At 42.2% G+C, this 15,283-nt stretch overlaps 1 protein-coding gene across 20 annotated transcripts in view; it reads left to right on the plus strand.

Annotated features, from left to right (window-relative positions):
* NRCAM (neuronal cell adhesion molecule) overlaps positions 1-15,283 on the plus strand; it is a gene marked incomplete at both ends in the record, with an annotated part of 90,331 nt that overhangs the window by 20,793 nt on the left and 54,255 nt on the right. For all 20 annotated transcript variants that reach the window (XM_082846878.1, XM_082846892.1, XM_082846889.1 and 17 more), the window contains 3 exons: positions 1,741-1,852; positions 3,929-4,113; positions 6,243-6,374. In XM_082846878.1, the coding sequence (XP_082703004.1) occupies positions 1,741-1,852; positions 3,929-4,113; positions 6,243-6,374 (429 nt within the window). The remainder of the gene's footprint in view (positions 1-1,740; positions 1,853-3,928; positions 4,114-6,242; positions 6,375-15,283) is intronic.

Consider the following 15,283-nt stretch of genomic DNA (forward strand, 5'->3'; position numbering starts at 1 on the left):
TTATTTCTTTATGAAATTCCTAGTTCCATGTTTAATACCACTAAAATCAATGTATGTTTCATATGAAGTTTAGCTCTGAGCTTTCAAACATGTCACTAAAACGTGTTCCATGTTGTATGTATAATAATGAAAGTTACTATAACTGTTTTCATGTAAAGAACCATTCCACGAGATTTGGAAAAAAATCTTTCGTGTATGTTCAGAATTACATTTTTCGTTTTTTGTCTGGCTTATAAGCTTTTCTCATGAATTAAATAAGAGTTGGCAAGGTGCGTTAACCTGCTAAAATACTAACGTCAAAGTCTTAGTAAACTTTTTGCAATTAATATTAAGTGGATTTTGATAGTAAATCATCGTATTTCCATCTGTTTTCACATGACCTTATCAACGTCATATAATTAGCAACAGTATTTCTCTTAGTTTTGTTTAAAATCGAGTGACTGTCTTCAGTGGAAGTAATCTTTTTAAAAATAGAGGATTTAACTTCATTCTTTTAAAAAGAAAAGAATTTGATTTCCTTAATGGAAATATGGCTCTCAGGTATAGAGTCTATACCTGAAAATTATGGATTCTGGATATGGGGTCCTCTTAATTATCTATAAGGCAGAATTTCTGCTGTATTAATTTTTTACCTTTGAGATACGAAGTAAAAAACATTAAGGTACTATCAATGACCAGAGTAAACAGATCACAACTCCTGCCTTATTTTATTTTTTTATTTTATTTTATCTTACCTTATTTCATTTTATCTTATTTTATTTTATGTTAAAATCCTCCTGAAAAATATGGGTCTCAAAATCATTCCCAAAGTGATTTCAGAGCGGTAGAATCTAAGGAAAACTCTATTATCTCCAGTAATACCTTCTCTGGTGTTCAGTCTTTTCTTCTGAGAAATGAGAAGAATTCATATGTTACCTTTTCAGCTTTTATGAGCATCAAGTAGATAATACATTAAAGTGCTGAACACTGTAAAGGGCTCTTAGAACCTCAAGACGGTATGATTTCGACTTTAAGTTTTTCTGAGAGGCCAGCAGGAGATAAGGCCACATTTAGGTAAGAACTACATAAAACATGAAGGTAGTCTGTAGGTATCTTCCTGAGATTTCTGACTTGAGCCCTTTTTTTTACGTTTTTGTCGAGGAAACCCATTTCAATTGCTTTAAGTCCACCCTTAATTTATGACACACAATTTGCCATACCTCTGCAGTCACTTTCTAGTTGTGTTTTGTTTTGTTTTCCATAAACTTTGCAGTTTTGATATGTTAGATGTCCAGCACGATTTATCTTCACGATTGGTCAATGGAATTGACTATAATGTTGTCCCTAGGGTAAAGCAAAATACCCCTTCCATCACCTTACCTTCCAGACGGCTCATTTTCCATTTGACGTGCGCACTCATCTTAAGAGATGGACAGTTTGATAACATGATTTTCCTCTCTATGTCTACATTTTGAAAATTTGCCAACTCACCAGAAATTCATAGGACCCTAACCCAAATTAGGGAAATGTACAAGAGGAAAAAAGTTGTTATTATTAGTGCTCGTGGTGCAACCAGAATACTTTCTGCTTCCAGCTGAGTGAGTGATGGCTATTTGCAAGGCAAAGAGTGTGTCTGTTTACCAAATTTCCCAATCAAATGCTAAATGGATTTGCAAAGGGATTAGATTCTTAGACAGTGAACGGGGCTTCTAGAAATCCGTGTTCATAACTCTGAATGCATGTTGATTTTCTTGTTTGCAGCTAAATCACATAGAGAGAGGCCACCAACATTTTTAACTCCGGAAGGCAATGCAAGCCGCAAAGAGGAATTACGCGGAAATGTCCTTTCACTTGAGTGCATTGCAGAAGGGCTGTGAGTTAACTCTGTCTGTCTTGATGTCCACTTCTTATGTAAACATAGTAGATTGGTAGAGAGGCGTTAATATCATAACAAGAGTCATTGTCTTATGTTGATTCCATTAAGCATCAAGAAAAATGTGATAATTCCTTCCAAAACAGGCCATATAAATTTCATGTTATTAAAATATTTTGTTAATAGTGTTCCTTTTGAGATAAGTGTCAGTAATCACCTTCTGACTGCTCTGATTATGTAATTCAGGTTATTATTTTGCTACTGTTGTCTAACAAAGCATCTCAAAAATTAGTGGCTTAAAACCATAGCTGTTTATCACTGATCGTTTGTCTGCAGGTCTGCAGGGCAGCTGTGCTGTAACAGGCTAGATCTGACTGATTTCAGTTGACCCTGTTTGTGCATCTGCTGGGCGGCTCGGCTCTAGGTTCGCAGCTCTGGGTCTGCTGGCTATGAGCAGGGCAACGGAGCTCTTGACCATGAGTTTCTCACATCCCTCTAGCAATCTCGCCCTGGCTTGTTCTCCTAACAGCAGAGGCAAACATGGCCTCACAGGACCTAACCTCCTACCTGGCACACTGTCCCAACCCCTGCTTCCTAGTGACCAGTCACCAGCCCAGCTTCTTTGCAGATGTCTCATCTGTGCAGACCTCAAAACTGACGCCACCCCCAGAACGCATGTGCCCTTGACAGGAGTCCCATATTAGGAAAACGTTTAAGGCAAGCTTCTCTATGTAGTTCCCTCTTATGCCGGACACAGAGCAAGTACTACTGATCAGGCACATTTGCTGAAAACATTGATTGGAATCTCGGAAACATGTTGTGATCACGTGTTATGATCTGTGCTGTCTTTGGCCTGGTGACTCAAAGTCCACATTCCTTCCTAGAATCCCAGAATTGGCCTCCAGGAATAATCTTACCTCCGGAGGCACATAGAGGCCTCTGCTGGCCGTGTCAGGAAATCACACTACTCACAATTCAGTTCCTCAAATATATCTGTTCAATTATGTTTATTCGACAAAACAAATGAAAAAAATCCTACAATCCATTAATTCCACTTGCATTTCTAATGATAAATACATTGTGATCTTCCTGAGGGCGTGGACCATTCTGTTTTTTATCTTTATCTTCCCAACACACAACTCGGTGCTTGGTCTGTAATTTAGTCTCAGTAAATGTATTGAACGGATTTTTATTTTACCCTCATGAAAACCTTCTCAAGTCACCAGATCAAAACAAGCATCATTATGGGCATTAAGGCAACAGAGAAACCTGAGGCCCAAAAGGGTCAGGGATCCAAGGTCAGAGAGCAATTTAGGGATAAGGCTGGGACTTTGAAGCAGACCTTTTAACTCTAAGCCTATGTCTGGCTTTTCATCTGCCTCTATAGTTCATGATTTAATAAGAAACATAGGTGAGAAATGGTATGAGTAACACATGAGTTGGGCCTGCTTCTGTCAATTGGTATTTTAAAATATCACTAATAATGAAACTAAAGTAAGAGCACGATTCCTCTAATCACTTCATCAGATAGCCTGTTATAAGATAGGGAGGTGCTTCCATTTGAAATGGAAATGTGTGAAAAGTTCATGGGCACAAATATGTATATCAGCTCTTTCTCTGGCATTTTTAGCTCTAGCCGATAAAAAAATGATAACTCAGTGTCATTAATTTCATGGTCATTCTTTTGATTGACATAGTCCCTTCATGCAGAATTTTCCAAGAGTGCCTCTAGTCTCTACATGCAGAATTTTCCAAGAGTGCCTCGCTGATCAGAACTTTGAAGAAAATAATTAGGTCCCTTCAGTCAAGTAAGTCTTGCTGCCATTCTCACCAGATCCCTGAAGTCCAAGTTCACAGTGTGCCGTAAATTAGGACAGTTCTGCTTGTGTGAAAATGGTAACTTACAGACTGAAATGTAAGGTTTTGAGCGTGACTCAGAAAAGTGTGGTGCTAGGTAAAATCTCTATATGTTCCTCATGATCTTTATGTTTGTGACAAGCTCGCATGAAAATCACCCTCAAAAGCAGCTAGGTGAACTTCTTTTCTTGTAATGTTATTGTTTATTCATCTTATCAGGCCTACCCCAATTATTTACTGGATAAAAGAAGATGGAACACTCCCCATCAACCGGACATTTTATAGGAACTTTAAGAAAACTCTGCAGATTGTTCAGGTTACAGAAGCAGACTCTGGGAATTACCAGTGTATAGCCAAAAATGCACTAGGAGCCATCCATCATATCATTTCTGTCACAGTTAAAGGTATATCATTGTCTAAAATACATGGCTCTTGCCTCCATTGAGAATCCATTGAGAATCAAATGCCTTTGATTATATTCAATAATAATGTAATTTATATCAACATACATGGCACCTTGAATCTCTTCTCATTGCTATTTATAGTGCATCTAAATCAGGTTAAAAATTCACTCCCTCGGATCTTCCTTGTAGAGGATTCCAATTAATAAGGGTAGAAAGAATGAAGGAAATAGGAAATCACAGTTAGAATCCCACAGTTATAACTGCTGTAGGCAAGAGCTAGTGATGAATGCTAAAATTACGGGACGGAACTTTAAGGAGAGACAGGATATTTGCATAGCCTCAAAGTGTTTCTTCTCCCCTCACCCCCCAAAAATTAATTACTGAGGCAGGTTTAATATATGTCCACAAATTCTTTGCTCCTCGTGCCTTAAGGAGATGGAGCTTAACTGTCCTCCCCTTGAGTGAGGGCTGGACTTGCTTGCTTCTAACGAATAGAACATGAAAAGCAGGAAAATCATAACTTTACAGTGGAGAAACCTGGCAGACATCACTCTAACCAAGTGATCAAGGTTAATATAACCACTAATAAGCCATGTCAGTATCATGTACTCCCAGATATGATGGACGTCTACAACAGCGGTTACCAGTGGGGAGAGGCAGTAAAGGGGTAGAGGGTTAAGAGGTACAAACTATGATGTTTAAAATAAGCTACAAGGATCTATTGTACAACACGGGAGATATAGCCAATATTTGATAATAACTGTAAATGGAGTATAACCTTTTTTTATAAAAAGAAGTCATTATGATGATACTGATGGCGGTGGTTGGATGGTGATAATAATCTAAAAATTCAGGAGTTCTTCACTCAGAAATCACTAAATTTGACCTTAGATGGAAGAGCTTTTGTTCACTTAAAACCTTCCCATTGATCTGTAGGAGAATTCAGTAGTCACTGGTAGAAACATTCTCTAGGAATGAGTGCATGTTGAAAATGTTTCACAAAATATTTTAGTTACAGATAAGAAGTAGAGAATATACCTTAGGAGAAATACGAAGATTAATCAGTTTAGTAAGCTTGATTTATCCCTGAAAGAATTCAGTTGACTAGTTCTCCTTTGTAAGTCTGGAAGGATGTTCAAGGAAGAAACTCTTCATGAGAAAAAAAGAGATGATGGAGAACTTACAGTGTTGGGCTAGTAATTAACATTGATATGTAACACTTATGACTAACACTGACATATATTCACTTTTCTCCATTTCTGTCCTGATAATGATGAAAAGAGGATGTTCCTTATTACAAAAAATAACCAAAAAGCTCTTGATTATTTAGAGAAAAAAAAAAGAAATGTTCTACAAAATAACTGACTAGTTGTCTTTAAAAGTCTCAGGTTCATGAAAAACAAGGAAAGAGCAAGAAACTTCCAGATCGGAGGAAACTAAGTAAGAAGATGTGACAATTAAACGCAGTGTGGTGTCCAGGACAGGGTCCTGAGACAGAAATAAGCCATTAGGGGAAAAATTGGGGAAATCCTCATACAGTGTGTAGCTGAGCTGATGGTATCCAATGTTAATTTCTTGCTTTGGTATCTGTTCCATGGTTTTGTAAGAGAAAGCTGATGAAGGGCTTCTAAGAACACGCTATACTAACTTGGCAGCTCTCCAAAACTGCAAAGCTTTAAAAACTGCTTCCCAATTTTATAATTGTATGTATTCTACAGGGCTCAGATTTATAATTGTATGTATTCTACAGGGCTCAGATTTATAATTGTATGTATTCTACAGGGCTCAGATTTTAAATTCACGCTTCTTAGCCCTATCTGTACCTGTAAATTCCTCTACAACGTTAGAGAAATCTGTTACCTCTTCGATGTCTGATTAACGTAATGTAAAACAAGATGACGATATTTGAATCAAAAGGCTCTAGAAATAATACATAGATGTCACTGAGTCTTCTTAAACATTCTTCTGAAAATCTGAAGTGTTCTTTGAAGCATAAATCTCTTCACTCTAAAAAAAATGAAACTAACAAATGTTTTGCAAAATACTTATTTTTATTAAGATAGTTCAGTTTGGTAGAATAACTTATTTGATTCAATTTTTTGTGGGTTTTTTTTCCTTTCCTCACAAAGCGGCTCCGTACTGGATCATAGCGCCTCAAAATCTTGTGCTGTCCCCAGGAGAGGATGGAACCCTGATCTGCAGAGCTAATGGCAACCCCAAACCCAGAATTAGCTGGTTATTGAATGGAGTCCCCATAGAAAGTAAGTTTCCTTGAGTGGCTTCAATTGCAGTATATTTTCGGAGCATAGTGACATCTCCACAGGGTACAAATGGTGATAAAATAACTTGGCTTAAGGGAGGAAGCCATATATAAGTTAAACAGAGGCACGAAATTACCTTTAGATTTTAATTTTACTACCTTTAGATATAACTTATTATGACGAACCGTTTAAGCTATTTTTTTTTCTTTTTTGGCTGCGTTGGGTCTTCGTTGCTGCGCGCAGCCTTTCTCTAGTTGTGGCGAGTGGCGGCTTCTCTTTGTTACGAGGCACGGGCTCTAGGCATTGTGGGCTTCAGTAGTTGTGGCACGTGGGCTAAGTAGTTGTGGCACACAGGCTTAGTTGCTCTGTGGCATGTGGGATCTTCCCGGACCAGGGCTCAAACCCGTGTCCCCTGCATTGGCAGGCGGATTCTTAACTACTGCGCCACCAGGGAAGTCCCATTTATGCTATTAACATAACGGTATGTGCTGGTTGGAACTTGGCAATATTTCCTCTGTTTTTTACATGGATCATAGGAAGAATGACAGGGTGAGAAATAAACATCACTGAAAAGTTCAGATTATCTTCTTTGTTCAAAATGTCAAGTGATTTGTGGAAACATCGCAGGAGTCGGAGGGGATGGGTGGGGAGGCTAGGAATAGAGACAGTGGATATGACAAGAATAAGAAATACAACTGTCTTAATGTAAAGAGGTTTTCATTCCTAAGTAGAGCCCAGATGTTCCCACGTTCTCCAGTCTTGAAAGGTCACCATCCCATTTAATACCCAAAGAAGAACACATCCTCTGACCCCAGTCCTCTGCTGGGTGCTCCATCTTTGACCAGTTTTCCCTCCCTCCATATTGCTGAGATCATCCTTGAGCGATACCTATATGGTCCTAGCTGCCAAGTGTCACCTCTTCTGCCACCTTCCCTGGACCACTCCAGCTGTCTCTCAGCCAGCTTGTCCAGGCTGCCCCCCTGCTGCCAGGAACAGTTCCCCAAAGTGTGACCACAGGCTTTCCATCAATCTTCTAAATCACAACAAAGACCAGTTTTACAAAACTTGGTTAAAGGCTTGAGCATAATATAAGGGAATTATAGCAAAGAAAACTTAAAATGGATAATGCGTCTTCCTGCTCCCGGATTCCTAGGCCCATGGCCGTTCACAGGGAACCTACTGCCTTTCCTTTTTCTTGACCCCGCTTACCACCAGCTGCTACTAAGAGGTGAATTTTTGGACATTTTCCCCTTCTTGAAGTTCAGACCTTCTCTTAGACCCAGAGAGAGAGAGAGAGAGAGAGAGAGAGAGAGAGAGAGAGAAACGGTTTCTGTTTCAAACCCAGCCTCAGGTTCACTCTCCCAGTCAGTAGCATAATAATCTGCAAAGATATGCTTTACCCCCAATAAAGAGAACCTTTAGGGTTATGATGCAGAGCAGCTTAGCTCCACATTTTGCCTCCAAGCCAGAATCAAAAATTGGTTCCACTCTTACATACCCACAAGGTCCATTAAACTGGCTTTCCTGCAAGTCTTCACCCTGAGATGGACCTGAAAGCTGCTGGCAGATTTTAAATGAGACACGTCCCTTCTTCTCACCATCAAGGTCTTACCACTGCAGGTCTAGAGGGGGTGAGAGACCCGGTTCCATGAGTGTTTATTAGGAGTTTGTTCACACAACACAGTCCTTATCGGATCCTCAGAAACAGACAGCCTGTGTTTACCGTAAAAGGAAATGTGTTCCTGGGAGAACACCGACACTAAGGAGGCCAGCAAATCGGGTTTGGATATTTCCATTCCCAATTTTAACTAGGATGAGGATCACGAAAAACTGCAGAGAGTATTTTGGGACTGTGCATTGGGAAGCTGTTGCCACTCTCAGAGACAAACAGGTGAAAACTGAGAAAAAGTGGAAGAAAGCCCAGAACTGAAAAATAAGTTTTTTGGTAGAGTATCTGATTTTCTTAGGAATGTGTTCAGAATGGCAATAAAGGCTGGAGCGTGCTCAGCACGTTGGCGCTGTGTTTTGCATCTCAGAGGCTCTGTGCCAATTTATGGAAGGGTAAATGCGCCCCTGAGGTCAGGGAAACTGACAGGTGGGAGGGGACATCCATCATTTCTGAACAGGAAAGCCAGGGAGCCAGGGAACGTTGGAAAGATAAATCCTCAAGCTCCGTAGCCAGCATGCAATCGTAAGCAGGGGAAAATGGAGATGTAGGTGGGTCAGTGACACAAGGACGAGGGGAGATAAAATAAGGAAGCTGATCTTTCCTCCTGATTGGCTCAGCTTGTGAGCCTTCCAAACCGGGCACAGGTGGTGCCTCTCAGGGAACCCTGTAACTGCAATGAGTTTTGAACTTCTAGGTGTAAAATAAGATTCAAGGGTGTAATGTTCAGCACAGGTACTATAGCCAGTATTTTATAACTTTATATGGAATATCAAATCACGATGTTCTACACCTGAAACTAATATCATATTGTAAGTCAACTAGACTTTAAAAAGTGAGCTTTGAAATTATACTCATAGACACTCCCCTTTAAATGAAATAGCGGGGGGGAGGATCAAAAGTGAAAAGCCTACATTTTGGGGACGGGGGGGGTGCAGGACAGCGGTCCCTGGAGACAAGTGGAAGCTGTCTGCTGTAACCCCGAATCATCTGATTGGGTCCAGAACAAAATCTTTCAAATCAGGTTCCAAATCAGTTCGTTTCTTCCATCCCCAAAGTATGTGTTAAGTCCACGCTGGAAGGAAAACAGGAGGCTCAGCAGAGTAGGATCAGAGTTCCACGGTGCCTACAGATCCAGGGCCCCTTGGCCTCTGGCGTGCCTCACAGCAGTCATTCTGGTGGACGAGCAACAAGAGAAACACCGTGCAGCCTGGCAGCAAAGCCAGGGGCCCTGGCCGCCAGGCTGCCCCACAGTGCTGGGAGCAGGTGCTGTGTATTTATACCGAGGTGATGAGAAGTGTCCCTGGAAGGTGTCTTTCTCCACATCTGGTAGCCAAGCTAAAAGTGCATGGATTACTGTTCGGAATCTCAGAACTGAAAGGTGACATTGGGCTTGAGGCGCCTGGGGGGGACCCTCACAGCTGTCTGCACGATGGTACTGCAGGGCCACCGCTGTTACCCATCCCCACCCTCAGCCACTATAGTCCACCTACAGCTTCTGCTGAATGACTTCTTGGCTAGACACTGTCTTTTTTTTTTTAATTTTTAATGAAAAATTTTTGTAATGTTTAATATAAAAAAGTTTTAAATTGTATTCAAGTATAGTTGATTTACCATGTTGTGGTAATTTCTTTTTTTTTTTTATATATTTTTTACTTTTGGGTGCGCTGGGTCTTCGTTGCTGCGCGCGGGCTTTCTCTAGTTGCGGTGAGCGGGGGCTACTCTCCGTTGCGGTGCACAGGCTTCTCATTGCGGCGGCTTCTCTTGTTGTGGAGCATTGGCTCTAGGCACGTGGGCTTCAGTAGCTGTGGTGCGTGGGCTCAGTAGTTGTGGCTCGTGGGCTCTAGAGTGCAGGCTCAATAGTTGTGGTGCATGGGCTTAGTTGCTCCACGGCATGTGGGATCTTCTTGGACCAGGGCTCGAACCCATGTCCCCTGCATTGGCAGGCGGATTCTTAACCACTGCGCCACCAGGGAAGTCTCTTTGTCGTGTTAATTTCTGTTGTACAGCAAAGTGATTCAGTTGTACATACACATTCTTTTTCATATTCTTTTCCATTATGGTTTATCATAGGATGTTGAATATAGTTCCCTTTGTTATACAGCAGGACCTTGTTGTCTATCCATTCACTATATAATAGTTTGCATCTGCTAATCACAAACTCCCAATCCCTCCCTCCCCCACACCTCCGTCTCCCTTGGCAACCACAAGTCTGTTTTCTATGTCTGTGAGTCTGTTTCATAGATAAGTTCATTTGTAGATACTAAGTCTTAAACAGCTACGTTCCAAGCGAACGCTACCTGTCCCACCCTGTGTGTACCTCTCCTGATCCAGGAAAAGGAGTAAATGAAGAAGAAAACTGTCCCCAAGTAGGTAGAATTCGAAGAGCCTCGTGCTTCTCCCCTGTCCACCCTGCCCGTGAATTCGGATGCCTCTGAACAGAACTGCCTTTGAGGTTTGGGTACCATTCTGGAAACAAGAGACTGGGGCTTGTTTTTCATCTGCAGTTTGCTGAGTTTGCAGCCCACAGATGCATTCAGCAATGACAGGGCAAGGAGGAAGGGTGGCAGAGAGGCAGGAGTAGCAGGAAAGAGCAAAATTTACCATAGTATATAGTGGCACAGAATTGGCATGGTGAGGATTCAAGGGGAGACTAGAGTAGACCCCAGAAGTTAGCCGGGAGCACAGGCTGGCTTGCTGACACCCTCTACTTAAGCGGCTGCAGAAACCTTGGGTGGACCAGTTGCCAAGGGGCAGGAACAGGGAATAGCTGTGCTTCTGCAGTATCATCGTGCAGCATCCCCACCAGGTGCCTGACATCGCCGCCAGCTTCAACACAACAGAGACATTATCAGGGCACCACAGTACCAGATACACAGCCTCCCCGCTCCTGACTTGTGGGCAATCACCTAAGGACATTGCCACTCTCTCCTCCCACCTCTGCGGGCTCTGGCTGCCAAGAGCGCATGAGGACTGTAAAAGGAGAAGCTAGATCAGGAGGGGGAGGGGTCAGACTTGGGTTCTGTTAGCAAAATACAGTGGTTTTTTTCAATATGTATTTTATTTATTTATTTTGGCTGTGCTGGGTCTTAGTTGCAGCATGCGGGATCTTTTTTTTTTTTTTTAATCTTCATTAATTATAGTCACACCAAACCTCCAAATTCCTTGCATGTGGTAGCACATTCTCAGATCTTCACAATTCAGTTTTTTTTTTAGTAGTTGATGGTTCTTATTTATTTATTTATTTATTAACATCTTTATTGGAGTATAATTGCTTTACCACGGTATGTTAGTTTCTGCTTTATAACAAAGTGAATCAGTTATACATATACACATATTCTCATATCTCTTCCCTCCTGCGTCTCCCTCCCTCCCACCCTCCCTATCCCACCCCTCTAGGTGGTCACAAAGCACTGAGCTGATCTCCCTGTGCTATGCGGCTGCTTCCCACTAGCTATCCACTTTACGCTTGGTAGTGTGTATATGTCCGTGCCACTCTCTCACCTCGTCACAGCCTCCCCCTCCCCCTCCCCATATCCTCAAGTCCATGCTCTAGTAGGTCTGTGTCTTTAGTTATGGCATGCATGCAAGGTCTAGTTCCCTGAACAGGGATCGAACCCCGGCCCCCTGCATTGGGAGTGCAGAGTCTACCCACTGGACCACCAGGGCACTGCCAGCAAAATACAGTGTTACTGATTTGTGACTGTGCATTTCAGACCTGGCACCTACTGTTTTACACAGCCGGAAGAATTCATTCAAAAAGAGCCTGGGACCTAATCTCAGTATCTTCCAAAGCTCTGTCCCTCCAGGACTGGCCAGGTTACTTTTAACTTTCCTTGAAGCAAAAAACAGACTTATTAAATATGGAATTTGTCCAAAACCACCTAATTTTTTTTTTTTTTTTTTTTGGCAGTACGTGGGCCTCTCACTGTTGTGGCCTCTCCCGTTGCGGAGCACAGGCTCCGGACGCGCAGGCTCAGCGGCCATGGCTCACGGGCCCAGCCACTCCGCGGCATGTGGGATCTTCCCGGACCAGGGCAGGAACCCGCTCCACAACAAGAGAAGCCACCGCAGTGAGAAGCCCGCGCTGCAATGAAGAGTAGCCCCCGCTCGCCGCAACTAGAGAAAGCCTGTGCACAGCAACCAAGACCCAATGTAGCCAAAAATAAATTAATTAATTAATAATATTTTTTTAAAGGAAAGGGCTCAGTGACATCGCTTATAGGGGATAGAATGCCTAGATGGAGAAGAAAAGTCTTCTCTTCCCCCAGAGATTTGTTCTGCATTATGCTCAGACGTTCAGATTTCAGGAGATGTTTATAAAGGATACTAACTCAGAAAATCTGAGCAGTAATCGTGCATTAAACCGTCAAGTCTGTAGTTTCTCATCTCCGAGGTGCATATACTACTATCTACTTAATATGTTTCACAAATTTATTTTTATTTTATTTTTACGTCTACAGCACCCAATACTCCCAGGCAGTCTCTCATCCAAGTACTAACCAGGCCTGACTCTGCTTAGCTTCCGAGATCAAGCGAGATTCGGTGCATTCAGGGTAGTATGGCCGTAGACCACAAGGCTCTTTTTAAAATCAAATTACGCAATAGATATAAAAAATATTTTAAAACTTGATAGTACTTTTTACATGTAAGGTGGCGCTCACTGTTATTGTTCTCACTTTCTAAATGTTGGAAGCAATCATGGTTTTGGCCAGCTGTGTCAGGAGAGGTAGAATAAAAGAAACCATTGTTGGGAGACTGTCACCCCAGTTCTGAACCTTACCTTTGGGGCTTTAAAAGTTGTATGGTGGTAATTCTATGCTCTTCAGTTTCTTTCCCCAGTGTGCATTTATGGCAATAGAAGTTGAATATTCCCAGAATTAGTTCTTATTCCTTTGGGTAATTTGGGTTTGGATCCTGGAGAGTTACTCCCACCCGGTAGCCAGGACACAGAGTCCAAAGGCTTCAAGTCTCTCTGCACTAGCAATTGGATTCTTTGTCCAATACCCATTGAGCTTCCATATGTCACTGTGAGAGTTCCTGGGTTTGCTTGTGTTTCTTTAGTAAGCGCTTAAGGAGAATGGAGACCAAACCCCCATGGAGAAGTATCTGCTTTTCCACTCTTATTACTCTCACCTAAAGGGTTTATTTAATTTCTAAATACCTCGCCAAAAATAAATATTTGGAGGCCGCACCATTTAGCAGAAATTAGGCAGATACACTCAGATGCCTGTCAGGCAAAGAATAACACTGGAAAGAATTGATAGCAAAACAAAACAAAACAAAATGCAACCGTGGGTTACATAAAAGCTCTTTTAAATGGTGTATATTGTACTTGATGAATCCCTACTAGGGGAAGATCGTCCTACTGGCTTTGTGAATTGAACTAGTCTTCCATGTTCATGGTGAGGTAACTTTTTATTGTGGTTAAAAAAAAACACATAACAGGTCCTACTGTGTAGCACAGGGAACTATATCCAATCTCCTCGGATAAATGATAATGGAATGTAAAATAGTTAGCTAGTGGGAAGCAGCCGCATAGCACAGGGAGATTGGCTTGGTGCTTTGTGACGACCTAGAGGGGTGGGATAGGGAGGGTGGGAGGGAGGCTCGAGAGGGAGGGGATACGGGGACATATGTGTGCATATGGCTGATTCACTTTGGTGTACAACAGAAACTAACACACACACAAAAACAGATTATTGAAAAAAGAATGTATATACATGTAAAACTGAGTCACTTTGCTGTACAGTAGAGACTGGCACAACATTGTAAATCAACTATACTTCAATTTAAAAAAAATCATGCATAACAGAAAATTTACCATCTTAACCATTTTTAAGCATATAGTTCAGTAGTGTTACAGTACATTCACACTATTTTGAAATAGATCTCCAGAACTTTCTCATCTTGCAAAACTAGAACTCTATACCCATTAAACACATGGTGATATAATTTTTTTGTTTGTTTGTTTTGCTTTGTTTTTGTTTTCTTTGTGGTACGCGGGCCTCTCACTGCTGTGGCCTCTCCCATTGCGGAGCACAGGCTCCGGACACGCAGGCCCAGCGGCTATGGCTCACGGGCCCAGCCGCTCTGCGGCATGTGAGATCTTCCCGGACCGGGGCACGAACCCACGTCCCCTGCATCGGCAGGCGGACTCTCAACCACTGCGCCACCAGGGAAGCCCTGGTGATGTAATTTTGAAGAGCTTAGTATCCAAGGAATTTGGAGGGACTCCTGGCCCTCCACTGCCTGCTGGGTCCACAGAGGTACAGTCAGAATGGACATGGCGTGGGCACTGGGAGTCCCCTGAGGAGGCCCAGCACTGAGTGCTCAACTACTGGGTCCAAACGTGCTAAGAATAATTGACAGAGAAGGGGATTCCCAAAATGCTGCTCTGTGCCAGCACGCCTTGCTGAGATAGCGGAAAGACATTGCTGAGAGTTATGTGTCAGAAAGGCCCCCGATGGTCCTAGACTTGGGATGTGGGACAAGGAACACGGGCTGCCCTGAGGGATGCTGCATTCTCAGGGTACCTGGCTGCCGGCTGCAGCACTAGTCCACTTCCTAGGCTAGTGTGGCGTGTCAGTCCTCTGCTGTCATTTACTGAGGAAATCTATTCTCTGTCAAAGGAATTGCAACTTGTATTTTTCTTCTGGTTAGAAAGAACATGTTCCTTAAGGCCATTTTGAAATCATTAGAGTCATAAACAGCGGATGTGAGCTAAAATGCCAACTCAAAGCATCTTGGCTCACCTATCACTAGTTGAACTAGTTGGAGCATCTAAGATGATTTCCTAAATTAGCTACTGATTGTGGTCAGAGTGTCAGACATACCACTACATACAGAACTGTGTGATAGTAAATTTGTGTGATTTTAAGCCAGTAAGTTTGGAGTAACTTGTTCAGCATCAGTAGAAGCTAATGCAGTACAAGTAGGCCTGATACTTTGAATATGTGTGATAAAACAAGGATAAATAACTGTAGTTTGATTTATTTTTATTATTTATTTTCATTAATGAACCACAGACGAACCTGCTATTTGAAGCTTTTTAAAGTGATAAAGGAGTCTAAAGGCAGTGATAAATATGTCTTAGGTGCCCATCCTTTTCCTGCCATCAAAGAAGAAAAATGGGGACTTCTCTGGCAGTCCACTGCTTAAGACTTCGCCAATGCAGGGGGTGTGGGTTCGATCCCTGGTTGGGGGAGCTAAGATCCCACATGCCTTGTGGCTGAAAAACCAA

This window comes from Leucopleurus acutus (assembly GCF_964270905.1).
Source record: "Leucopleurus acutus genome assembly, chromosome: 9".
Lineage (NCBI taxonomy): Eukaryota > Metazoa > Chordata > Mammalia > Artiodactyla > Delphinidae > Leucopleurus > Leucopleurus acutus.